The 26,721-nt window shown below is 35.3% G+C and overlaps 1 protein-coding gene across 8 annotated transcripts in view; it reads right to left on the minus strand.

Moving 5' to 3' along the window:
- DOP1A (DOP1 leucine zipper like protein A) overlaps window positions 1-26,721 on the minus strand; it is a 60,737-nt gene that overhangs the window by 22,517 nt on the left and 11,499 nt on the right. For 3 of the 8 annotated variants that reach the window (XM_064651097.1, XM_064651094.1, XM_064651101.1), the window contains exons 3-18: window positions 25,698-25,879; window positions 23,491-23,661; window positions 21,691-21,880; window positions 21,028-21,126; window positions 19,798-19,897; window positions 17,199-17,308; window positions 15,819-15,927; window positions 14,921-15,041; window positions 13,937-14,056; window positions 12,154-12,268; window positions 11,689-11,718; window positions 11,079-11,312; window positions 7,241-7,865; window positions 3,969-4,243; window positions 3,157-3,309; window positions 802-902 (exon numbers count right to left, since the gene is read on the minus strand). In XM_064651097.1, the coding sequence (XP_064507167.1) occupies window positions 802-902; window positions 3,157-3,309; window positions 3,969-4,243; window positions 7,241-7,865; window positions 11,079-11,312; window positions 11,689-11,718; window positions 12,154-12,268; window positions 13,937-14,056; window positions 14,921-15,041; window positions 15,819-15,927; window positions 17,199-17,308; window positions 19,798-19,897; window positions 21,028-21,126; window positions 21,691-21,880; window positions 23,491-23,661; window positions 25,698-25,879 (2,735 nt within the window). Of the gene's footprint in view, window positions 1-801; window positions 903-3,156; window positions 3,310-3,968; window positions 4,244-7,240; window positions 7,866-11,078; window positions 11,313-11,688; window positions 11,719-12,153; window positions 12,269-13,936; window positions 14,057-14,920; window positions 15,042-15,818; window positions 15,928-17,198; window positions 17,309-17,412; window positions 19,757-19,797; window positions 19,898-21,027; window positions 21,127-21,690; window positions 21,881-23,490; window positions 23,662-25,697; window positions 25,880-26,721 lie in introns of those variants that run through there. The other 5 variants (XM_064651098.1, XM_064651095.1, XM_064651099.1 and 2 more) reach the window with 3 other exon arrangements.

Raw genomic sequence — 26,721 nt, forward strand, 5'->3', positions numbered from 1 at the left:
ATTTTCTTTTTTAATAGTTCTAGCCTTTAGAGTCCTTTCCAGACTTGGGGAAAAATAATACATATATTAGACTCTGAATTTTACCTACTGTTTTACATCCTCCAGTAGTACATATTCATAAATTTTTAGCTGTGCACATAGAATTTATCACTGCTTATGCAGTGAGTGATGGTATCAAGCCAAGGAAAGAACAACCTTTTTACTCCACTCCCTACAGCTAAGTATGCATTAGGAAATATAAATAAACACTTTTCCACGACACTTGTGGTAGCTAAGGAAGACAAAACTAGTTCAGAGTCTGGATCATTTAGTCTTTTTTAAAAAGGTAGTCTGATACCAGAACACAAAACAGAAATCCTCTGCTGCTTGCTATAAACGACCTCTTACACAAAACACACAGAACAAATTAAGGAAAAGAACTTTCATATTTTAGCACTTGCTTGCAATTTTGTTCTTAGGTTTTCTTAGTTTTACTGTTACTTTCCATTTCATATAATTCAATTCTGGGTTGGCTTCTCTCTCCTGCTTTTGTAGGTTCAGTATACACCACTTTGATTTTAAACACAGTGATAGAGTGACCATTCTTTTCCCATTCTTTATAGCTTCCAGAAAAAATTACAGCTTACATAATCATCATGAAAACAGTTTTGCCTAACACAAATTCACTCCTTTTCCTTCTTCCTTGCTCTCACAGTTACACTGTAGTTCTCCAACCTCTAAACACACTGTGTTGCCAGTATAATGTAGTTAAAGATTTTGAAGTAAATTTATTTCAACTGAATCATCCTTGCAATCACCAACCTGTCAAAGGTACGGCCAAAGGAAGAAGATTTGTTAATATGAAGGTCTCTGGTGAGATGCCATAGCACTGCAAACTTAGCATGAGCTTCCATTCTTACTTTCTGTGGACCAAATAATAAGTTAGATCTATCAGAATGTAAGAATTCCTGATAAGAACTGGAAAAAGAAAGAGTCATACAGTAGCTTAAAAGATATAATGAAATTATTAAAATTAACTTTTTTGACTACACATTCAAATACTATTTTCTAATCTTAAAACCAGTAATAGCCAACAATAGGTCTCTGTGAGCAATTTAGTACCATGAAACGATTCTCCCCCAACATGATCTTAAATAACTTAGTTTCAAAGTCTAGCTTGAAAAAAAGTTTTAGAAATTTTAAAAGTGTGGTAGCTTGAACAATACTTATTTTACTTTCACAAATTACACAATTCTGTTTTCAGTGAGGTTATCTTGGCACTAAAAGAGATCATGAAGAAATGTGCAAGCTTTTCAATATGAAAACTCAAGCAAAAAGAGACAGAGAAAAGGCAGAGAAAGAAGAAAAAATATTAGCTATAGCATCTGGAATGATGGGATTAAACACAATACACATAGCAATAAGGGAATGAAAATAAGTTGGCTTAGAGATAAGAAAGAGATAAGAATTTTCTAGCTAGATATGTTGTAGACAAGAGTTCTTCAAATTCAGCTCTGGAACTCTGAATTTTATTTGGACAAATAGGACATGCTTACTGCCCGAAGGACTTCTAATAACTAGTAATAATATATAGAATATTCATAAAATTATAGAATATCCTGAGTTGGAAGGGACACACATGGATCATGGAAGTCCAACTCCTTATATTTAACGGTAAAAACGGTCCAAAGTAACAACTGTTATGTCTATCTCTTTACTGGGGCTGATCAAGGCAAAGAGGTATTCCAGCAAGGCTGCAAACAACAGTAAATGTCATGCTGTGATTTGAATACATGGATACAATAGACAAGGAAGCTACTAAGCAGTTGTAGGGGTGAACAAAGCACAGCAATCAGGACAATTACACTGAATAAAACATCAAAATTACTTTCAAGTACAATAAGGGCTTAAACTAAATTACTAGATGATAAGCAGAGACAAAAGGACAAAGATTTTCACTTGTTTGTTCTTAAAATATATTGTTATAGGGAATGAGCAATAGGTGTTTAACCAAAATGAGACAAAATTAAAAACTGTTAAAACCACTGTGACAGTTTGGAATACTTCCAGACTTCATTTACATCAATACAACTTCAGAAGCTTTGCAACAACTAATAAAACTAGTATCTGCCATAATAATGAAAACTTTAAGTAAAAACTATGAAAATTACAGAAAGGACACAAGATAAATCACATTAGACAAAAACTAAAAACAAACAAAGCAAAACCACCACCCTACACCAGAAACAAAAACCAAGAGAGACAGCAGCATTCTAGAAAGTAAAGCAAACATCACTTGTATTTAGAAAAATATGCTTCTCACAGGTAAATAACCCACAACACTGTTGCAAATATATACAGTTACACAAAATAATACACTAACATCTGCTGAATGGAGTGAAAATACCAATTCTCAAACATATACAGATGACTCCATGTGAGCCCTTCCAATCCATGCTGGGAAGATGCAAGAAATTACTGTTTTCACAGGAAGGTTGGCAGAAATGAGTGAATGCCACATCCACAGTCACAGCAGTTCACAGACCCGCCTAATAAGTGAAACTAAAAATCACCTCCAATTTTAACAATACAGCAAGCTTTGAACAGCAGTGACTGACAGAGTGGCTCACATTCACTTTTGCTGACCTGGTAACTCTGGTAGAAAGGCAAAAAGGTAACTGCTTCTGAAGTCACACTACCCTGTGTTGCTACAGTGTGTAACTATTCATTCTGTTGAGGCTGTGAAAACAACTCACGGATCTAAAATTTAAAGCACTACAAAGGCCTAAACTCAAATGTCAAATTGATAGTCTCTATGTGAAATAAATTTCTAGGTGAGGAAAAAAATTAAAGTATCTGTCATAACAAGAAGAACTCTTACTAACAACAGCAAAAGCTAAGCACGCGCTTCATACACTGGGAAGCATAGCATAACTTTTGATAAGACATGAAGTCTCCTACGTAAGTCTATTGCTGAATGCTGAAAAATTTCCTTTGTCTAGCATGAAACTAGAGGCTCATCACAGAGCTAAAATAACATTTGAAAATATGCAAGGCAACATTTTTTCAATTTTGAAGTTATTTATACCCCCATCTCAAGGGACAAGTCCTTTTTCTACATATATTTCTATAGTTATATACTTAACTGGTTTTTTAGTAAATATATGAACAACTTGCCTTGTCTCTGTGAGTCAGCTGCTGACTAATAACATCTTCACAAATGCTAGAAGATGGAACGAGGTTGTGCAGCTGGTAGAAGAGCTCCACACTCTTCTGATGATGCTGAGGAGTTCCATCACCCAACTGGTCCCAAAGAGTTAAAGCTATATGCTTTGTGCATGAAAAGTTGCAAGAGACACAAGTGAATGACTATCATGTCTTATTTTACTCTAGACTACATTGATCTCTATGCAATGATGGGAGACACTACATTTGAGGACACTCTGTGACCAAGAGGCAATCTGTAAAATGGTTCCTTTTGTACGAACAGAAGAAACTGTTTTAAACAATGCAACTACTTGCTACACAAAAATTTCCTGTTAAGAGTCAGAACTCTTATGTATCTCTAGAAATAAATTTTCATTGAAATACAGTTAACTACATAATATACTCTGCTGCTGATTATCTTTTGTAAATGATCTCTTACATAAATTACACAAATGCAAAGATTGGTGTTTAGCAGTCCTACATTATGCACATCTCAGTTTTTATCTTTGCTGATAAATGCTGCTATTCAATCAGGTTTTGTTTATATGTTTAAAATATGCATTTAAACATGGATTTTCACTCATGTGGTCAGTAAGAGAATCGCAGCAGGAAAACTTACTGTCTATTTTCATTTAGATTTTAACACAGGTTACAACTGATATCAAAATATTCAGCAAGAAAATTTGGTTTACCACACCAAGGATGATAAGGGGGCCAAGACTTATCTTTGCCAGAAAGGTAAAGAAGTATAAAGAAAACAGCAATGAGATAATGCATCTTACCTTGAAGAAATCTGTCTTTTCAGCCATATATCTCAGATTGCCTTGAGTAAGAGGAGGTCTGATGACAACAGCCACTCTTCCCTGGTTAGGACTAAGAGGCTGAGCAGTTTCCACACTGTTCAGATTTTCTCCAGTGACAAGAGCAACAGATTGAGTCAATCCAACCAAGTCCATCACAAGGGAAATAGTAACACCCTGAACACTGAAATCACTTGCTTGCTTGCAAGCATGCATTAAAGTCTGTAGCCACAGTGGAGGATGTACTTGTTCACAGTCTGAAATAAAAATCACAGATTACATATTCATTTAACAGATTTAAATATTATGGATTTTCCCTCTTATATCCCATAACTATATGCACAATTGTCTTTTGTCTTTCATATTTTAATCTGTCCATTGTATGGGATTAGGAAACTGTATGCAAGAGAAAAAATTCCTGATGTATCTTTAAGATAATACAATTAAGAATGCAATACTGTATCACTTCAAACATTTAGTAACCAAAAAAGAATAGAAAATTTTGAAAAGCAAGAGAAAAATAAATTCTATAGAAATGCATCCAGATGATTTCATGCTTTAGGCAAAACTGAACTTATAGTAGTTTGTACATCCTTACATTCACTTTCCTTCTTCTCAAAAGTCTTGACCAGTAATCAGATCTTAATACTGTAGTTCTTAGTCTGAAACAATTCTGTGGTATATTCTATAGATACACAAAAGTACCTAGGACATTATTATATATGATCTTATATATTATAATATACATATAGATAGAATTATTTACATATACAAACTAAGTCTAAACTGACAAAAAAAGAGATTTTCCTGACAACACTTTAAAAGTTTCTGTGAAAATTGATGTTTTGTGTGCAGAAACTTGATCCTACAAGACCATATTCTGTTTTCACTGTAGGTGGTTGTTTTCCTCTTCTTACTGTCCCCTCACTTAATGTCATACTCTGGCTTGACAGTGGAAGCACCTTTCTCTGAAGTGTGCAGTCAACTCCCCAAGTGAATATTGCACCCTTTTCTTTTAGAGATACCAAAGTAACTTCTCTTAAAACTTCGAAAAGACTGTATTGACTGTGTTCCTAAAAAGGCAAATGCTGCTAGAATCAGACACAAGTGAAGAAGTGTTATTTAATAGGAAAAAATACAGCATCTATTTAGAATCAAGTGAAGAACAATGCAATTTCTAATTTACATCCACAGTAGTTAATTTTGAAATATAAACTGAAGCCTAAATACTCCTAACAATTCGATACAGTGTTCAGATATAACCATTGTTCTCAGCTTCACTTAGTTCCCTTTTTAATTTCTTCAATTAAAGATAGCTGAGAAATTAAGCATACAGCAAAATTTAAGCACAATTATGTTCTATCAATATCAGATTATTTTGGCTCCTTCAAATAAACAGACTGATGACTCTCCAGGGTGATTAAGAGCAATTGGGTCACACCACTAATGGAACCCATCAAAAACATGTTCCAAATTTAGGAACTCTTCAATAAAAACAACCTCTTCTGCAGTATAAAAACCCATATCAATAGATAGGGTGGTGTGAGAATTACGGTAACTATCTTCTTCCATTCTCTGTTCCACTGGAATTCTGTGTTACAGGAAGTAGCACTCTGGGACAGCTACACAGCCCCATTCCCCTCATTATTCCCATATGCCCTGCCATTCTGTGCAACAAATGTTTATATTTGAAACACAATTCTTCCCACTGATTTTACCCACCTAAAATTTATGCTTATTCCTCAAACTTACACGGTTTAATAGACTGCAAATAGGACATCACAAATGGGAAGGTTCAGATGATGAACAAGAAACACAAATCCAAGACATTTAACAAAAAGTAAAAAGGATGAGGCACATACTACTCAAGCTCTAGAGGCTTTCTGCTCTGCAGTGGGCAAGGCAGCAATAATCAAAAGTGCTACATGCACAAACAGGTCAGAAGCAAACAGCTGACTTGTAAAATATTTTTAGCCTTTAGACACAACACTCATTTGTAGGCTGCTAGTTTTTGGGAAAAATAAATAAATAAAAATTCACATTTCCGGGGTCATATCCTGAGACAGATCTCTTACAAAAGGTAGCAGATCTTTAGCATTGTAATACCCTTAATTAATAAACAGTTACAACCAAGTTGCCTTCAACTGACATAAATACTTGATATGTCTGGATGTTATGAAGTCAAATATGTGCTCTGCTCCTGGCTGTGTAATGAAGAGATATACACAACACATCTTAAAGACCACAGAAATAGAAGCAGCAGTCAAATTAACATGCTTGTTTCCAAAAGCCAAAGAACTACTCATCTCCAAACACTGCCCACCCCTTAGCCTTGAATAGATCTTGAAAATTGTGGATAAGAAACAAAAAGCTGCAACCATGAAGTTTCCTCAAAAAAAAATAAAATCACAGAAGATGACTGTGACAGTAGCCAAAATTATTGTAACTATTTCTTGCATTCTCCAAGCACATCCACCATGACACCATTTTAAGGAGCAACTCAAACTGTAGACCAAAAGTAGAACAAAAAAGTGGAACTGTAAATTGAAGACTACAAACTGTAAAACTAGACTGTCCATCTAGAACATCCCATTTTACAATAACCCATAACTGTCAATGTTTAAATTACATCTTTATCGGTATCTGAATGGTTTCACCTATCTGTGAACACATCCATACTTCACAAATCTCACCATTTTTATTTTGTTTACTAATGCAACTGTAGCTTGAAGAACTTTTTGCAAGAACTGTTCCTTTAATGGGAGCAAAGTAGACTTAATGTATTTCTTATCTGGTATGATTTTTATTAGACAGCAGCATACAATTTCCATGTATTGCCAAAGTTATCAATGTGCACATCAATCTAAAATTGCTAAAATGAAGCTAAAAATGTACTTGATGTGAGCTGTGGCCATTACAAAATATTACAAAGAAAACATCGTGGATCCACACAGTAAAGAAGAACATCTGACAATCCCGATTCTACTCTCAAGCTTCAGTTTGCATAATTTATATTTGTCACCCGAATATTGATTGGTATCAAATCCCATGCCAGCAATATTCTTAAAAACCTATGAGAAAATAATTTCGTTTCCAAAAAGCAAACCAATTGCTACAGAAGAAAACTTGCATTTCTGAGAACAGCAGCAAACAGCAACACACACAAAGCACGAATACTATTACTCTAATTTTTTTTGGGGGGGAGGAGGGGGAATAAAAATTAATATCTTAAGATAAATAAAAGTGCAGCTTACCAACTTCAGGCTTCCCAGGATGTAATTCCGAAGTACGGTTTCCTTCAGCAATGTAAACGGGAAAGCTTGAACATTCAAGATACAGTTGACAAGCAGCAATAAAGGCAGGAAGGTATTCTTTTGGTGGCGTTTTCTTGTTTGTTTTCTTTACCTTAGCATCATCTTGTGATTCTCTGTCCTGTTTTGTGCTCTGTCCTTGCACTGTAGTGAGGTCCACCGGAAGCTCTGCCCCTAAGGGCTGAGACAAGGAATTACTCTGAATGATATACAGGTTGATAAATCTGGTTAAAAACTGTTGGACATACTCCAAACAGCACTGCATTGCAGTCTTTTGGATCGTTTTACCACTACGAGTTGCTGCCCCCTGTGTCATTATGGAAGGAGGCTGTACAATGGTCTCCTCGGATCCCACAGTTGATGCTGTCTCAGTCTCTGAGGATGTGCTCCCAATAATAGGAATGCCAGGTGCACCGTGACCTTCATTCAGTGCTCTGTCAATGTCATCAGTTGTATCTGCCTGGTATTGTACAAACTCAGTGAATCCACTTTCCGAAGATCGACTGCTTGGAGGATTTTCACCATCTTCAAACACATCGTTAGGATTTTCAAGCGAAACTGATGGCACCTGAGTGAAATAAAAGTTTAATGACTGTTCAAAATGGGTTATTTCAGTCTTAGTGAGAAAATATTTATTTGCATCTGCATCTGAAAGCAAAAAGTTTATTCCACGGTATTAAATCTATTAATATAAATATATTTTATGCAAAATGATGTTTGGTGCTTCAGTAAGCCTGCCAGACCAAGCTAACAATAAAAAAAATGCTTATCAAGCAAAATGTTTTAAATATTATTGCTTTTAACCTTTTCTTCATATCATAATCATGTCTACTTTATTATGAAAGAATGCTGAAATGTGTAGGCACAAGGTATAATTAATTTATACAGCATCATAAACCAAAAGATTCATACATCAAAGAAAAACCCTTACTTCAGCAGAAAACAGGACACTGAACTATGTTGCATATAGTCATTTTAGCTAGCAAGATTATATTAATACTTTAGATTTTAGCATGTTTACAAAAGGACAAGATATTTATTTGTTAATCTGCTAATGCTGCAGTCATAAAGAAGTAACAAGTGCTTGCAGGCAAAGGAGACAAAAAAGATGTCAGCCAAGAAGAATGGGAAGATGTGAGAGACTGTGTAAAAGTATACGCTTCTCTGATCATCCTTTTGAAGTTCTCGCTGTACAGGTAAATAATCACATTAAATATTAAATTATTTTTACCTGATGACTGTCTAAATACATTAATGGTAGAAGAACCACAACTATCAAAGTTTTGTCTTATTTGGAAGGCACAATCAGTGTAATCTAACAGAACAACTACAAGTTGCCAAAACACCTTAGAAAGTGAACGGTGGAGCTGTAATACAAGAATAAAATCTTTCATAACCTAAAAATATTTTTCCCATTTCCACATGTATAGTAATAAAGCCAGCTCAATTTATCAGTAAAATGTATGCTCTCTGACTTCTATTAATTGTGTATGGAATCTTAATTTATAGCTATACATATGGCACAACTTTAACTAACCAGCATCTTTCTTTTTGTATACCAATCCCCAGATCTGGAAGATGGGTATTTTGTTCAAATACGGAGTTATAATTATGAAAAAAGACATAAACTTTTAATTTAAAAAGTACTAATCATTTGCAACTAGAAAGGATATAAGTCATCTCCTTAGAAATGAGAAAGAAGGGTTGTTCCAGAAACAACATGTCTTCATGACTCATTGTGTGCCTTAATTCCCCATCAATTCAGAAGAATATGTACAAATCTGATGAATGATTTCTCAAAAAGAACCCACAGTGACATTCTGGACTGTTCTGGCCCTCTGTAGTTTTCCTGGTAACTGGTAGCACAGTCTCTGCTTCCTTTGTGGAAGCTTTAGTGTGGAAACAACTAAAACAGAAATGCAGGAATCGATGGGAGTAAATGCAGGTGCTCTTATACTTCTGAACCTGACATCTTACTGGAGATGGCAAATGTTGACTGAGATCTAACAGGCTCAGAAGTTGTTTTTCTGTCTGATACCCTAATCTCTAGACATCTTAAATATGGAATTTGAGCATGATGTAAAAATACTAATAACTTTTTCTATTAATAAATAAAAACAGAGACATCATTATATATGGGAAATTATGTCTTGCTTTACCAGAGGTGGAGTAAGAATGAAAATCTGTTTGAGCTAGTATCACAGAAAACAGCATATATATAAAAAAATGCATATACTAAAAAGCTTGGAAAGACATAAATGGTGACCCTGTTTTATTAAATACAATGTAAGATCAATTAGAAACATGTCAATTGAATTCACTCTATCTCTTTTAACAGAAACCATGGCCACATATGAGTCAGTTGTAATAGAAAGCAAAAGGTCATAGAAGGTTCAAAGGGCAACTTCATTCAATCAAAACAGGGTTTATTAAAAATAAAACCAAAACCAACCAACCGAAAAAGTCCACCACCACCACCCCCCCAAAAAAAGAAAAGAACAAAACCAGGCAGGTATCAACTAGCTAGAAAGAATAAGGGCAGGATCCTCAATAAAGGATGATGGAGTCCTAAGGGACAAGGTGAACATGAGCCAGCAGTAGACCCTTCTGGTGAAGAAGGCCAACCACATAAAGGACTGCACTACCAAAAGTACAGTCAGCAAGTCAAGGGAAGCGATCAGTCCCCTTCTATGCAGCAAGTTTAAGACCACAACTGGAATACTGTATCCAAGTTTGCACTCAGTAGAACAAAACAAACACTGATGTATTGAGTTCATCCCCTGGAAGGCCACCACAGGGGCTCCTGATATAGAAGGAAAGCTCAGAGAATTGGATTTACTCAGTTTGAAAGAACGCTAAAAGTTATGGAGGGAGTGAAGGTGTCTTTATTGCTGTCTGAGAGTTCCCATTAAGTAGTTGAAAAGATGGAGGTGTGCTCAGAAATTCACAGTGAAAGAACAAGAGGCAACCAACATGAGCTGCAACAATGGAAATTCTGACTAAATAACACAGTGCAAACAAACAAGCTGTACAGAGAAGTTGTGGTCACTTCATCCTTGGAGATATTCAAAACTAAGATGGATATGACCCTGAGTGACGTGACCTAGCTTTAAGTAAAATCTAGCTTTGAAATTAGCCCTGCTTTGAGCCGTGCTCTGCAACTGTCACTTCCAACTTAATTTGTCCTATGATGTTTCCTTACTCTCTTCAGCCAGAAAACAAGGATTTCAGGGCATGTCACTTAACATACCTCACAGAGCCATGGTAGCTCTGTGTAGACCAAACTAAACTATGTTAAAAGTGAAAGAGTTGCTGGTTAGTTTGTTTCTTTTGTTTCTTTATTAAATGATTCTAAGAACTTAAAACTGGCAGTAAAATAAGTGCTGGGCATTAATCCAATGCACATAAATTGGGTAAAAAGAGAATTTCAGTATGACTAATATGTAACCAAAATGGTGAATTCTTTTGAGTCCAGTTATTCTACTTGATCAGACATGTGAAGCGCATTAGAAACTTTAGTTGATTAATTCATTCTTAGGCCCTGATTCTGAAGTGATTTATACATGTTTAATATCAAATCTGGATAAAATTCCTTAAGAATCAAGATATAGTATCACAACTATAATTTCTTTTGATGATCTAAGTTTCTCATGCATTGTTGTATATTAAACTAAAATCTAATTAAAAAATTGTAGATGGTTCAGCACTGACTTAGAAAGCCTGCTTTTCTTTTCCACACAAGAAGTATTTTTCCCAAATGCTGCAAAACTTAATTGGTTACCTTTTTATTTTCCCATTCTTTGATGGAGCTGCTGTGTCCACTAGGAAGCTGCAGGATACCATCTGTACCAGCAGATAGCAACGGAGGCTGAACCTTACTAAGGATCTTCGAGCAGAGTCTCAGAGAATCAGTAAGCTCAGACAAATGCAGAGTATTAAGGTGGCTTGTCAACGCAGAAATCATCCTGAGCAACAGCTGAGGCAAGTGTTCTGTCTGTATTTCAATGTAAGTCTCCTAACAAAGGAGTAGTAAAAAACTCAAATTGTAACACCAAATTCCACCCTGAGGTACCTACCATTTGCTTAATTGTATTCTAAACATATGGACCACGGAAAAAGGAAAATTAATATCTTAATATCCAAGAATAAGAAATGCATGCTTTACTAAAAATATTTAGAAAATTAACGTTAAAGTTGGGTAACAAACAAATAGTAATATATTTAGCTCTTTTTCAAACTACTGCATATTGTTCATTACATAACAAATACGTTACAAAACAGAACAATAACAATAAAGAATGCTACTATTATTTTAATAACCTTAAGATAAAAGTTTAAGAATGAAAGATAAGTTATTAAAAACTAAAGGAAAAACAGGCTAATTGCCATACCTGACACAGCACTCTCATACTTCTAGTAGGCTTTAAAATGAGAAAGCAAAGAATTGAGGAAAGACAGCTATAGAAAAAAGTTCCAACAGTCTTTGCTACATTAAGCAATGACAACAGAAGAAGAAGATACATCTTATCGTGACATTTAAAAAAATCCTTAAAAGAAAGCTGCACATTTAAACTAGCATATCAAGCTACAAAAGACTATACTTGTAATGAATACAGAGAAGAGAAAATGAGGACAGACCAAAATTTTCAGGTATAAGCATCATAAAAACAACTTCACTTATGTGCAACCAGTCTATCAAGAATCATATAGTAAAATAAAAATTTCTTTCAATGGTGTCCACCAGTTAATGGCAATATATTTTCAGGGAAAAACAAGTAATAAAGTATATATAGTATTTCTGTAGACTCTAAATATACAGAACCCCAATATTAGCAATGAATAAAGCAAATTCTTACCAAAGAAACAATATCCAACAAAAAATCCACTAACAAGCAGAAATTCGTCAGAGGTAACTCAGATTGCTCGCTATCACCTCCAGGCCCAGTTTGAAGTCTGGCATGTAATGTCCTCCTGCAAAATTCAAATAGGCTTTCACAATATTTTTCCCTTCCCCTTACATTGAGCATATTTATGTAACTTAATGCAAAGCTGTATACATCGGGGATGCTTATAAACCGATAAGCAACCTCTTTTTTTACTGTTAAGTAGCTTATTTTGCCCCATGGCATTCTGTCAGAAAAAGCAGCAAACAGTCTTTCAGTGTAAAACAGTCTTCATTTGTAAAAAATTCAGGCTACAGAAAATTGAGAATGGAAGACAATAACTTACATAATACAGCAGCTCATGTAGAAAAAAGAAAAAAAACCAAAAAACATTATCCAGATTTCATTTATTTATTAATAAGGCAATCTGGTATCCATGTTTACAGTAACACTATTTATATGCAGAGAAATACTCACCTGCTTCCTAGCTGGCTGTAGACGACTTTGTTTACTTTAGCAATTCAATCCAACATACAAAAATCAAGTCACAGACATGTTGGAAGGAATTTCATCTACTTCAACTTCTCACACTGAGCAGGACTGCTAAAAAACCTAGATAAATTCATCCACATCTGTCTAGCAGAGTTCTGGAAATCTCATAAGGAAGCTCCACAGCCTTCCTGGTTTCCACTGTTCCATCTCTTCCACTGCTGCACCATGTTCTTAGCAAAGCATTTCTGAAAGTCCAATCTTAACCTTTCAGCCAATTTTTGTTCCTGTCACTTGTTTTCCATCAGCCACTACCAAAAGGATGGCTGTATCAACCTTGCAAATGCCCTTCAGGAAGTCATAGGCTGCTATTGAATTTCCCTCTTTGCCAGGCTAAACCAAGCTTACCTAACTCAACCTTCCATGCAGTGTCCTGTGACTGACCATCTTAGCAGTTCTCTACTAGTCTCTTCACTTTCTCAACACTCCTCCTCAGGAATACCCAAAGCTGGACATGATATTCCACATGTGACCTTAGAAACACTAAGTGAAAGGAAAAATAACTTCCTTTCACCTGCTGCCCAGGCTCCTCATAACGTAGTCCAAGACATGGTTTTCTTTGCTTAGTACAGCATATTGTTGGCCTCATAAGACAAATTTGTGTCGAAATATCTTAATATATTAGTAAGCAATGAAAAAAACATTTTCTACAGATTTCATTTGAAATCCCTACATCATCTATCCCTTGCTACAGCAACAACGCCTGCGCTACTGTGGTCCCTTCATCTGTTTCTCTTCCATTAATATAGTCAGTTATCCCTTATTTACTATGTCCCCTCCCATAGCTCTCTTTGTCATGCACAGGGTTCCCATCCTTCTTCTTCTGTAAAAGAGTGGAGGAAAAGACAACATGTTCCACAAGTCACTCTTGGTAAAGTTGACAGGTTTGCCAGACACCTGTCCTGGAGTAATCCCGTCCTGGACAGACAGAACAAAAACTAGCTTTGAGATCACTCTGGAGTGTCCCCTTCAGTAGAGGGGCTAACTCCGACTTTTGATTTTACTCAGACACTGAGTTTGTGAGAACTCACGTTCCTGAAACCCACAACCACACTTTGGATATTGGCCAAAAGATCAAAGTTAAAGGGATGGGGGAGAAAAAGACTTACAGACTAAATGATCTCATAAGACTAACTTCTATGAAGAAGAATGTTAAGAAAAGTTAACTTCAACTTTACACATACAGAGGTTAAATATTATCACCTACCTACAACATTCTTCAAACCAACGAGCAATGTAATCCCACATATAATAAGGCTCAAAGGAATTGAAAAGAAGATTGGCAGTTTTAATCAATTCTGCTGTTTTCTTGTTTTCTCTCAGTTTGCTGAAAGAAAATAAAAGGAACATTTTATATTTTTACACTTCATTTTAAAGTTATGTAACTGCACATCGCTGTGAGTTTACCCACTGCCAGTTAACACTGACAAATTATCCTCCCCTCATTCCTACAGTGGTTGTTGCTCTAGGGCTTAATATATTGGCAGGCTGGTCATATCAATGTCTTTTCACAGTTGCTAGGTTTCTTCTCCATCCTTGCTTTAGTATTCGTCTTTTAACTACATTTTTAATAAATCTGTTCTCCCATGATTTTGTTCCTACAGTTGTTTCTCCCACCCAGCTTTGATATTCCCTTTTCTCTCCACCCTTTAAGATATTCAACTCAAATCCTGAAACACTTTATATTCCATTCTGGCTGTCTCGCAGCACTTTTCATTTTTAGTCTACTCTTTTTTTTTTTGAAGAATGCAGATGTAAAGAATACCACAACTAATCAAATAAGCATTGTTGTCAGGGATAAAGAAAAAAACATACACTAAATACTAAAAAAAGTAAAAATAATAAAAGCCATAGCCCTTCATACCTTTGTGCTAAACATAGAAGATGCAATTAATGTCAATAGATCCTGTTTCATGAAGAAAACGAGTCATAGTCCCACAAGCTTCACATGATTTCAGCAACAAAGATATATTATTTAATACAAAATCAGGCATTGGAATGGGCTGCTAAGGGAAGTGGTGGATTCTCCGTCCCTGGAGGTTTTTAAGATGAGACTGGATACAGCACTTAGTGCCATGGTCTAGTAACCACGGCAGTAGTGAATCAAGGGTTGGACTTGATGATCTCAGAGGTCCCTTCCAACCCGGCTGATTCTATGATTCTATGAAAATACATTCTACTCATTATTCACCTGCTTAGCTGTGCATGATCTTTGTTGAAAGATGGTTCTGTCTGAAGCTCCAGTTCTGCTTTGCACTGTGTATATAATGTTCGAAACACTTCAATCAGTACATCCTCTAGTATGGCAGGGCCTATGGAGAAATACCAGTAGTCATGTAGTTGTATTATAGCACTGCCAACAGTCCACAGCCGAAAGCTATCCAAACCATTAGCTAGCTTTGGTCACTGAAACCATAAAATTCCTTCTGGTCCAATCTTGATTTTTTTCAGTCACCTCCAAAATTATATTCCAAGGAAAAAGGCAAGATATCCAACACTTAAGTGTTGTAAATACTTTTGTCCCACAGTCCTCTGCACTCATTTGGTAAAGAGGGCATTTAAAGACTTTAAACAGGGGAAAGGAAAATTAAAAAGAAACACCAAAAACAAATCCAAAATAACTACCCACATAACAAACAAAATACTTGCTTCCTTTGCATAAATTCTTCTGAAAAAAAAAAACCAACAAACTTTTTTTTTTAATATCTATCATCTCTGTGTGTATGTTAGAAGAAAGAACAAATTATTCCCAAAAACAACAGCTGAGATTTTAAAATAGTGAAAGTCGCTGTTTGATGAAAGAAATGGAAAAGATCCAATCTGTATTTTTTCCAACATGCAGTCAGTTCTCTCTATGACTAACTTACTGTTTCCTGTGTAGAAGGTAGAAGAAATGGCATTTGGTAAAAGGTAAATTTAATGAATACATTACATTAAAGACAAAACATACATACAGCTTGGTAGACCTAAGAAATCCTCACCTGCTAGTACTAAGAATATAGCTTTTCAATTTGATTAACAAGAGAGAAATATTCTCACAGCAAAACTACATAAAACAAATTAAAGATTAGCAGAAATACAAAAATTACCTAGTTCAGGCTTATCCAGCAAACTGATAAGAATTCGAAAAGGCTTTAAGTCTTGCATTAATGTGCTTTCTTCTCCCTGCCCATTAATTTGTAATATTCCAACCATTGCCTACAAAGAAAAAAAGCATATCAGGAAAACAAAAATAAAACCAGAAAACATTTTCTTGGAAAAAAAAAGAAGCAATAGAAGCTGCACATAAAGGGAAAATTGTTAGTGGATACCACTGTTTCATCTCACTGCAGCTCAGTCTCTCCATGTTGGAGTATTCTCTCAACTTTGCCTATTAGAATATTTCTGTTGAACAGAACTTGATAACTTATGTATATTTAAAATCAAAATAAAATATTATACACAGATAATTCATCAGAATAAGACAGAAGACATGAGAGGTAATGAAGAAATTATTTGAGAAGGTAAGGCATGGAGACATTACGGGCTTAATAAATAATAATCTGCCCTTCTAGAATATACTCACCGAGGTGACAGAAAACTTTCTTGACTGAATAGCAATGACAACTTCAAAACAAATGGGGAAACTGAGTTTCTAAACCAAAGCATTTTAGGGAATGAGCCAGAGAATTAAAAAAAAACCAATGAAACAGGAACAGATTTTGCTTAGTTTTCTCTCTAAACTAGTTAGTTTCTTTTACAGTTTCTAAAAAAGGAGAACAGAAAAGAGAGAGGAGAGAGATAGGAAAGAACAGAGGCATGAAAACTGGTTCAACCCCGCTATCTGCTATAAACCAAGTATTATCAGCCAGTATCCAGAAAGAAAAATATTCTGTACTTGAATATGCCTCTAGAAGGTCAGAAATATATGGAGATGGACTGCAAAACCAAAACACAAAGAGACTGCTAAGGAAGAAGGCAGAAAGAAGCAATGCTTTTGAAGTCTTTCAAAAGACAGAAAATGGTTTTAGAAGGTATATGCAATTTGTATTATGTAGAGCAAGCCACATGTTTTAATGTCCACAGTCTTTTCAGACAGGAAAGCTTTAATGACACCGATTAAACCAGAAAGATGGACAGATTAAAAAAGACTATAACCTAGTAACAAATGTCTGTAGGCAAAACTGTAGCTCATTCAGGGCTCTCCTCCACACCTGGATAATTTCTGAATCATCTGCCATGGGAGGCAGATGGGTGAGAGTGCCACAGAGGTCCTTGCTGCACTGGAATTCTGGGGTTTCCTCATCTGTACAACAGCAGATCTCACCAGCTTCAGACAAAACTGAAGTGCTAGCTCTGTGCTGGGTATCAGCTTTGAGAGTTGGGATGAGCTAAATATTCACGTGGCAAGTCAAAATATAAAGAGACAACAACTTTGATCAGGATCTATTTAAAAAGATATATACCACAATAAAACATCGTATAGCTACCTGGACTAACATCTCCTTAGAGAAGGTGTTGAAATAGTAAGTGGCATGCTCCTCAGGATTGCTGTGCCTTGTGCTTCTGGGTCCTACGAGGGCACCATTGTTATCAAAACCTTCAAGCAAACAAAAGACAAAGCAAATAAGTATTTGTCCCTTAACAGAATATATTGTCAATTTCTTTAAACTAGAGATCAACTCACTAGCACTGATAACTTACCAAGATGAAGTCCAAGTCATGTTGGCAAGAGAAAGATGATTTTATAGAGTTTAATACAAGAAACTAAGTGATACTTCCATGCAAGCAGTTTGCACACAAATTAAAAACTTTAGTTTTATGCAACATTATTAACCAAATTACATCTTGTACTACAGAAAAATGTTCACAAACACCATACAAACCACAGAGCGTATCTTAAAAGAAAAAAACCTGTTGCACAAAAATATTTCAATATTAATGAGAGCACAAAATTCAGTGTTTTAAATATAAAGAGATGATCATCCAAACACAATGACATGACTAAGGCACTTGGAGAGAATATCAGCCACATTACAAAAACAAAATCAATTTTGTTATTCAAAATTACATGAAAGAGATGGATCTTTGTATTGTTAGTTTGTATCTTTTCCCACAGAAAAAATAGGCTTAAGGAATAAAAAAAACCCCAACAATCAGGTTGGTCAGGATTTCACCCTGTTCCACAGAAATGTTTTCCAGTTTTGTCCTGAAGTGACAAAAATACAAGGAAAGCTTAAGAAGATGCATGCCCTTTAGCAGCAAGTTAAAACAACCACAGTTGACAATAGTTAAGATAACCTGATTTAAAGAGATCTAATATGATTTTTATTCCTAGAGAATGTTAATAGTCACTCTGAGCTATAAAACAATAGGAAGAAATAGCTAACACTGAAGTTAAATAATATTAAACAGAACATCAGACTTCAGAGAGTCTTCCAACGTAACTGACCCCCCTCTCTCAATGTTTTATATTAGGAGTAGAATACCATAGTAATAGAAAAGCAGCACAAAACCAAACGGAAAACTAACAAAAAACATATTGCCAGAAAGTTTGTCCAAACATATAGCAAACAGAGGCAGTAGCTGTTCACAACACAGGATCAGGAACAATCACTGCAAAACTGTTTTCTGAAAGTGTATTATCTTTCTATGTTCATGAAATAGCTGTAAAAGAAGGTTCCACAACTGAATATGTAGCACAATATTTTAAACACATAAAACATCTTTTTCAATGATAGCAAAAGGCACATCTAATCCATCAAATTTAGATGAATTATTAGTACAGTGTTTAATATAGAAATTATTTTTTCCCTAAATTGGAAAACGCATGTATGGAGCATGACATTGCATTTTGTTGTCTTTCTTTAAAATATGACGCAAGTCAGTGTCTGGAGAAATTATTAACTAAATAAGCCAAGATTTTCTCATATTTATCTTCTAAACCCCTGCAACTTCTACAGTAACAAAACCAACCCCCTCACTGTTGCTGACTTCATCCCTCCCTTCATCATTTCAGCTCTCTCTCAGAGCCCTTTACTACTCACATCCTTTCTTCCCAGTCACCCACAGGCTACCTGCCTCTGATGTCTTAACTATCAGCTGGGAAAGATACAGGAGCTGATGGGAAGGATTCTGGTAGCCTGAGAAGCACATATGTGCTTGCTGGTGAGCTGGGAAGTCAAACAAAAAGGTAACAGCAGACTGCTAAACAATCTTCCCCTCAAGTAGAGAAACACTTTATGTCTCTCCATTCAGTTTCCAGTTCCTATGGTACACTTAGGAACTCTCATGATTTTGTCTTCTCTCAGAGTGAGTTTAAAGAGTAACTGGCCAGATTCATGTGACTACAGGCTTCATTTCCTTAAAATAACAAGGCTGAATAAGAGTAATTGTTTTCTAAAATTTTAGAATTTCTAGTCTTCTAAATATTCCCTAAATAGTTAAGGGCCTTCTAATAGCTATTATTCTCTGCTACCCTCTTCTGAATACATGCTGGTTTCATATAAATATTTAAATGTGAATTATATTGATATTATGCCATTTGGTAGAGGTAAAAGTGTATACCATGCAATTGCCCGATTTTTATTCCAGAAAAGTGTTGAAAAGTGATTGATGATCTGTTAATTCAGTTATGCAAAGATCTAATGAAGTTTAAAGTTTGCACACTCGAGCCATAATATCAATGTTTTTCAGCATTCTTTTCTTTTCATATCTTCTATACTGTTGTATTCCAACTACCATTTAAACTCTATAATGTCTATTCTCTGTTTTCTTCATTTTACATTTTTAGACATACAGAAGTTGCCTTTCAGTGTCTATTTCCATGGGCCTAGTACACCAGGCTCTAGCCCGAACGTGGCCCATAACTGCTGCTATAGGAAAACACACCAATAATTTATACATATTCCAGCATGACATTCTTCATCTTCTGCGTCCATGGAGAGAGACAGTGCCTTTCTTTCTTATGAAGTAAATTAAGTATTTCATTTTTCCAAGAATCTTTCTCCACCATATTGCAAACACTGCTAAGGAACATACAATTCTCCCTCTACTTCTAGTGAACAATGACATGAAATACAAACCTACCCAGAAGCCATGCATAGAGCCTTCGGTTGAGTGACATATCCCTGCGCAGTACTACGTGAAGGGCTGCTGACAAAATTCTGATCATGTCTGGACGTGTTGCCTGAAGAAGTCAGAAACATGATTAAATTTAACTAAGAAAGATAACACTTTTTCTATGCTATCAGCTTAATGGTCATTAAAGCATAGTTAATTTCATGTTTTGACGTTTTTGAATTTGATACAAGAAAACATGATCTTGCTCCTAGGAAACCAAAATATAACTATTATTTGGAATAGATACTTTGTAATAACAGGCACCCTTTACGAACAGCAAAAATAATGGACTCTATTAACAGCTCGTTTTTGTTACAAGAGATTTCGTTTTACTTAGGAGGCAAAAGCCTTGGAAGCAAATTCAACTAAAATCCAGTGTAAAAAAAAAAATTACTGAAGAATTTTAAATCCCTTTCAGTTTCTTACTGCTTTAAATGCTTGCATAAGTGTTAATATTAAAAAGTGTTGCATTGATAATTTCATCACTCTAGTACCTAAACAGAGACAATTCAAATATTTCCATACTCACTGATAAATGTGAATGAAGCACTTCCACAAGTAAGAACACAGTTCTTTTTACATAAAAGTGCAGGTTTTCTCTAATTTCTAACAAGGGGAAGATTATTCTTGTATGTCGTTGTATGACATTGTATTACTTTTCCTCCAGGAGTAAAATAAATTAGGGATCTTTTAAAAATAGGAAGTGACTAACAATAAATGCTGTCCAAAAAAAAAACTCCACAAATTTTAACATCTATCTCCCACTACTGCTAGAGCTAACTACTCACCCAAAACCAATAGTCATTTTCAATTCTCTAGTGTTCTGAATCAGTTATGCTAAGAGGATTAACTTTTGCTGGCTTTGAACCCTGAGAATTAGAAACTTGCAAATGAACAGATAAATTTGCTTTCTCATCAAACTGAAGCAAATTAAAAGCTTCTTCATAGACTAAACATGATAATTTATATTGAATTTACATGTACAGAAGTTAACTTCAAAGTTAACACATCAAGTTAAAAGAAAGCAGAGATTATGACATAAGAATAGCAAACCTATCTGAGAAACTCCTACATATGACTCTTGTTCAAGCTTGGAGAAAATAATTAACAAAAACCAATGAAACACTTCTACTGACTCAATACATTTAGGAATACATTTAGGAGTTTGTCAATTTATCTCTCATGTTAATAACCTACCTGGCTCATGTGGAAAGGAAAACAAAAAAGGATAAGGTCCAACGTACTCCTCTGTACTAAAACACTGGTATCTTGCACTGATGTGCTTACTGCTTCTACCTAAAGTAATGGCAGACATCCCGAAATAGTTATTTATTATTTTAAGAAGATAGATATAAAAGAGCAGACAAAAATAGGAACAGTTATTTATCAATAGTGGTATGTACAAAATAAAATTATTTTTAAATTTTGAACATTGAAACAATATAAAACAAAAAAATAAAAAGTTTCACCACTGAGGAATCACAGAATCAACAGATTCCCTGAACAATACAAAAACTAAGGTTTTGGTTTTTTATATTACCAATGAATATCTTAAGTTTAAAAGACAAAATAACACTCCATGGATTTTTTAAAAACATATAACAAAACTCAATCACTTTTAACTGAAGCTTGTAATGAATGGAAAGTTTTACACAAAACCTAAGCAGTTCTGAACCTAAGCAGTTCATTCAGCTCTGCAACACGTATCATGCACAAAAGCATCAGTTTAAGTGGACCTATAATAAACGTGCATTTTTATCTCTTCAGAGGCTGAGCTCAAAGACAGAGAAAACATCTAAATCCCCCCAAAATACATTACATAATAACATCAATGTCTTCATTGTTCCACTAAAACATTACCATTAATTCAATGTCACTGCCAATTATGTAGAGTTGGTCCTCCATGGAAAGCTTCCTGTTCAAGTGGGAGAGGACATAAGTGATGCCAGGCAAGCGAACTGCAGGGCTTGTGAGCAGGCTGCCCCAGAGGGCACTGTAGAACGCCGACTGATCCACAGCTGAGGCAACTTTCTCCAACAGCGTGTTTGTTCTGCAGTAAAATCAAGTCAGCTGAATAAGGGCATGTATCACAGCTCATCCCTGCTCCCAGTTTTAATAAATACTACAATTAATTGTTCCAGGAAGGTCAAAATTTTGTTTTGAGAGGCCCCATTATACACTGAAACTTACAATGCAGCCTGAACAGAGTGATCCAACTAGCAAGCCTGTGGGCCAATCTGGCTTGCAAAATGCTTTTGCCTACCCACAACTTCTCCTTATGTATTCCTTATGTTCTCCTTATGTTCAAAGAGCCAAATAACCCCCTCATCTGCTACTTAAAGCCAAGTGTTGCTACAGACAGAGGTTTCAGAGAGACAGGAGGAAAGCACAGCTACTGATGAATCAAGCAAACGGCTTTTGCCTTCTCATTCCTCGCACTGAGCCTTTCTGGTAAAAACAGGGCATAAAAGTACCACAATTCTTTGAGCACAAGCAATCCCTTCCCCTGTCTTCATTTCTTCCCATTCATGTGGCAGCAACTCCACACCCTATGGCAGGCCCCAGGAGGCAATCTGGGTATCCCTTGTCCCTATTGTAGTGATGCCAACTGCACTGTGTGTCTGCCTACATAGAAATAGAAGAAAGTGTTAAATTGCTCTTCACATATAAGTTGTGAAAATTCTTGTTTCTGAAGTTGGAAGTATCAAGAATATGTAAGTACATGAACAATTCCAAGACCTCCAAGTGTTGGAGTGTAACTTCATCCTTTAATATGTTAAGATGCTACCTCAGCACCCCAGACTCTGCAGTCAAGATAACTCAACTGGGGCATAGTCTTGCTTGATAAGAAGTTATTGCCTCCTGGGCCACTCTGCTAGAAATAGAGTAATAATCTATGAAGGTGGGTGAATTATTGTTGTCTTCTACGCGGGTGGTTCAGTGACAAATGAGATGCCACAACAAATATATTTTAATGATGTAAGCTTTGTTTGCTATCTTACATTCAGTTCAGATATGCATTTTAGACCAGAAATAATATGGCAGTACTAGCTTAGAGGAAACTCATGGAAAAGAAACAAGCAGCATGTTCCAAACATGTTATATTTGTCAATCCATAAAAGAATCATAGAATTGTTTAAGTTGCAAAATATCTTCAAAATCGAGTCCAACCATTAACTCAGCACTGCTAACTCTACCACTAAACCCTGTACCTAAGCACCACATCTACAGTTCTTTTAAATACCTCCAGGGATGGTGGCTCCACTACTTCCCTGGGCAGGCTGTTCTGATGCTTGACAACCCTTTTAGCGAAATAATTTTTGCTTATATCCAACCAAAACCTCCCCCAGTGCAACTTGAAGCCATTTCCTCTTTTTGTTTCTTTGCTTGTTACTTGGAAGAAGAGACTGACATAATATACTAAGTCTACTTAATGTCAATTCCTTTCAATAGGAGGAACAACTAACCGCTAATTTGTCCTAATCAATACTAAGAATCTTCTACCATACTATTCTAATGCAATTAATAAGACAGGATGAAATTAAATACCGCTTATCTTAAAAAAATGAAATCCACAAGTATTCAATGAAAACTTACAGAAAAAAACCCAAACAAATCACCAAATCAAGCATATCACGTTAGTAACATATCTATCCTTACCTCTCATAATACTCTGATCCCTCCTCTAACCCAGGCAGAATCCCAGTTAACAGTCCTTGCAGTCCTGGTTTCAATGTTTTCCCCAAAGGCAGGTAATAGATCTCATACAGACTCAATAATGTTGGCTTGACAGACATAGCAGCATTGGCAAGGAGTGGAAATAGTCCAGAACTGCAAAAAATAAATTTTATCTTTTTTAAGGAAGCTTCTCTTGTGACAATTTCATTTCTATTTCAAGAGTGCTACAGGCATATCCAATGTAGTTATTATAAGGATCAGATTTTTGTCTGATATGACTGACTGCATTTAGATGCACAAGTTGGTAAGTCAAGGCCAATATTATGAGCCTTAGCAGTACTGGGATAACAAGCACTGAAGGCCCAGAGATGACTGTGTTTTTCACCAATAAAACAAATACGATAAACCAGAAACATCTCTGCATGACAGAATGTTAATTTTGTCCATGTTGAACTACATCACAATGAAAATTGTATTTAAAAATACATTTGCTTTGCACTTATTAAGAAAAAACAAGATGAGATCAATTTGAGTAAATTTACAGAAATTATTTTCTGTAAGAAAAATAATGATGTTTTACTTCAGCAGGTTACCTAAAGGTAAAATTTACAATATTTATACTGTTAAGTAGCATAAAGTATATATTTATTTCATAAATTCAGTCTGAATACAGATTCTCCAACTAACAATAAATGCTGTAGCATTCAACATTGGAAGTATGTTTTGAGTTTACTACGAATGACAGTTCATGAAAGCCACAAACGTGATCAGTTCAGAAGTTATCCAGACACTGGAAACATTTTTGCTACTGCTACTGAATATCACAAATTATTGCAGACTGTATCGATAATCAAAGTCATAGAAACACAATTGCAATTTGCAAAATCACTAAGGACTCAGGTTAGAAGACCCCTGACACATGAAGAAGAAAATGGAAAAACAGTAAAAAAGGTAAGTTTAAGAAAGGGTCTTGAAATCTACACCTACAAATCTACTATTAAAAAAAAAAATCTTTGTAGATACAGTGTTATCCATACTAGAGGGAAAAAAACCACAAAACTCTTTCCAAACGACAAAACTTTTTGTAAAAATTATTTTTGCCTTTATCTGTTTAGAAGAATTAGGCCTTTACCATTGTCATTTGGCTTCTTTTTTCTACAGAAAATGCCTTTTTGTTCAATAACCAGCACACTACTCCACAGTCTCTTTGTAAGGCTATTACTCATCCTTCAAGATTTCATGTTCAGACGCTGGCATTCTGCTTTCATGAAAAATACTGGAATCTTTGATAATGCCTTAATGTGAATGTCTGTCTTCTCCCAAGCAGCAGTAACAAGGGCTTTTAGTTAGATTACACAGGGTAGCATTTTCAACTATCCTAGAACTTATTGTTAACAAGAGATTGCAGATACTGAATCACTGCACAAGCAAAAAATGTGAGCTATGAGTTCCCAGGCATACAATTTATTTCCAAGCATTAATACACACCTTTGCTACCTAAACAGAATTCTGTTTTACCCCAATATTTTTCAGGGATAGATAAAGAATAAGAACTACATGTGACTTGTGCGTATATACATATGCACACACCCCTCTATGAATTATATAATAAATAACTTCATGTCTGTCCCACTCCACCCAACCAAAAACCTAATGGAGGTTTAGGAATCAGAATATGTTCACTATTCTTAACTTTTCAAGTTTATTCTTCCTTTTCGTTATCATCAGTTCCAGAGACTGACAGTGAGAAAAAGTTTGTACTTGTCCCCCATTCTAACAAAACAGACAATCTGTCTGTTCTGTTCATTTGATGACAAAGTTACTTTCAACAAACTATACTCAAATTTTTTTCCAATATCACTTAAATCACAATAGAAAAATGTAATGTGAACACATTGAAATAGATGTTCACGCTTCACATACTGTACAAAACTTTGTTTATTTCAGGGAAATAAACATCAATTCGAGATTTTCTAGTACTAAAGTCAGTTCTTAAATATTTAAGTGGTCTGTTTATCTTCTAATATAATATACAATAGTCAGGAGAAATGCACTAGACAAACACCAGTAACATAAGGTAAAGAAATTGATTCTTGCTATGCAACAAAGTAAGTGTGCTAATACAAAAAGTGGGAAACCGAAAGCATCTCAACCAAGCATTTGGAATGGAGTTGTTTAAAATATTGTACCTGTACAGGAAAAGATCTTTGGCCAAGCGCTTGGGCCCAATGATTTTGAAAATTATCTCGTACGTTTCAAGTGCCTTCCGATGAACCCCTCCTGGCAAAGCTGGATGAAGACATTGTGCCAAGCGCTTGCCTATAGTCAGCTTTTTCGGTACTACCTGGTACTTGGCGTTGTTCTGGAGCACCTGATAAATCAACACATTAAGAACAGCACAAAACAAATTAAAGTGCACTTTTATAAACAAGTTCCTGAACGTGGTCAGTAAGTCACCACACATACTTGTGTTAAAACACAAAAAACCCCACTTCTAAAATATACCATGAGCTTTTTTCTTTGCCATGCCTTTCACTTGTACACTTGCTATAGGTGCCAAGGCATTTAAAACTTCACTTGCAATGGGCATCTTACCTACAGCTTGTCCATTTCATTTTACTCATCCTTTTGAGGATAAAAATTGCTATTTCCATCCACAGTAGCTCAAAGAGGACTATTAAACTGTGGGAGGTGAGCCTGGGATAACTTTAAGAAAATATCATAGAGTGAGACAACATGCAGCACTTTACCACTGCCTGAAACCATGTAACCATTTCAGGACTGGAACACAGAGTTGTATTTACATATTTAGGTTTTATTTTCCCAATATCATAGCCTTGACTTTGCATAAAAATGCAGCAAGAACTGTTACAATCAAAAAAATGAAAAAAATGAGACAATTATGCAATTGCCAAGTGAGTGTCATTCTCCTGAGTGAAGCTCCCTGGAAACACATACAACTGATTAAAACAAGATTTTTATGGATATTTATTTGTAAATTGCTATTAAAGATTGCAATGATATTACATATTCAACTTACTAACTGTTAAAATGAATCTGAATGATAACATTCTCTGGTCAACAAATGATTTGAGCCCCATTTTATCATGCTTTATAAAAATACTGCTGATGTTTATATTGGCTACTATTTTTTACACTATTTCAATAATACTGAATGATATTATAAGTAAATGTTAGTAATAAAAAAGATGT

Source organism: Pseudopipra pipra, chromosome 3 (assembly GCF_036250125.1).
Source record: "Pseudopipra pipra isolate bDixPip1 chromosome 3, bDixPip1.hap1, whole genome shotgun sequence".
Classification (NCBI taxonomy): Eukaryota; Metazoa; Chordata; class Aves; order Passeriformes; family Pipridae; genus Pseudopipra; species Pseudopipra pipra.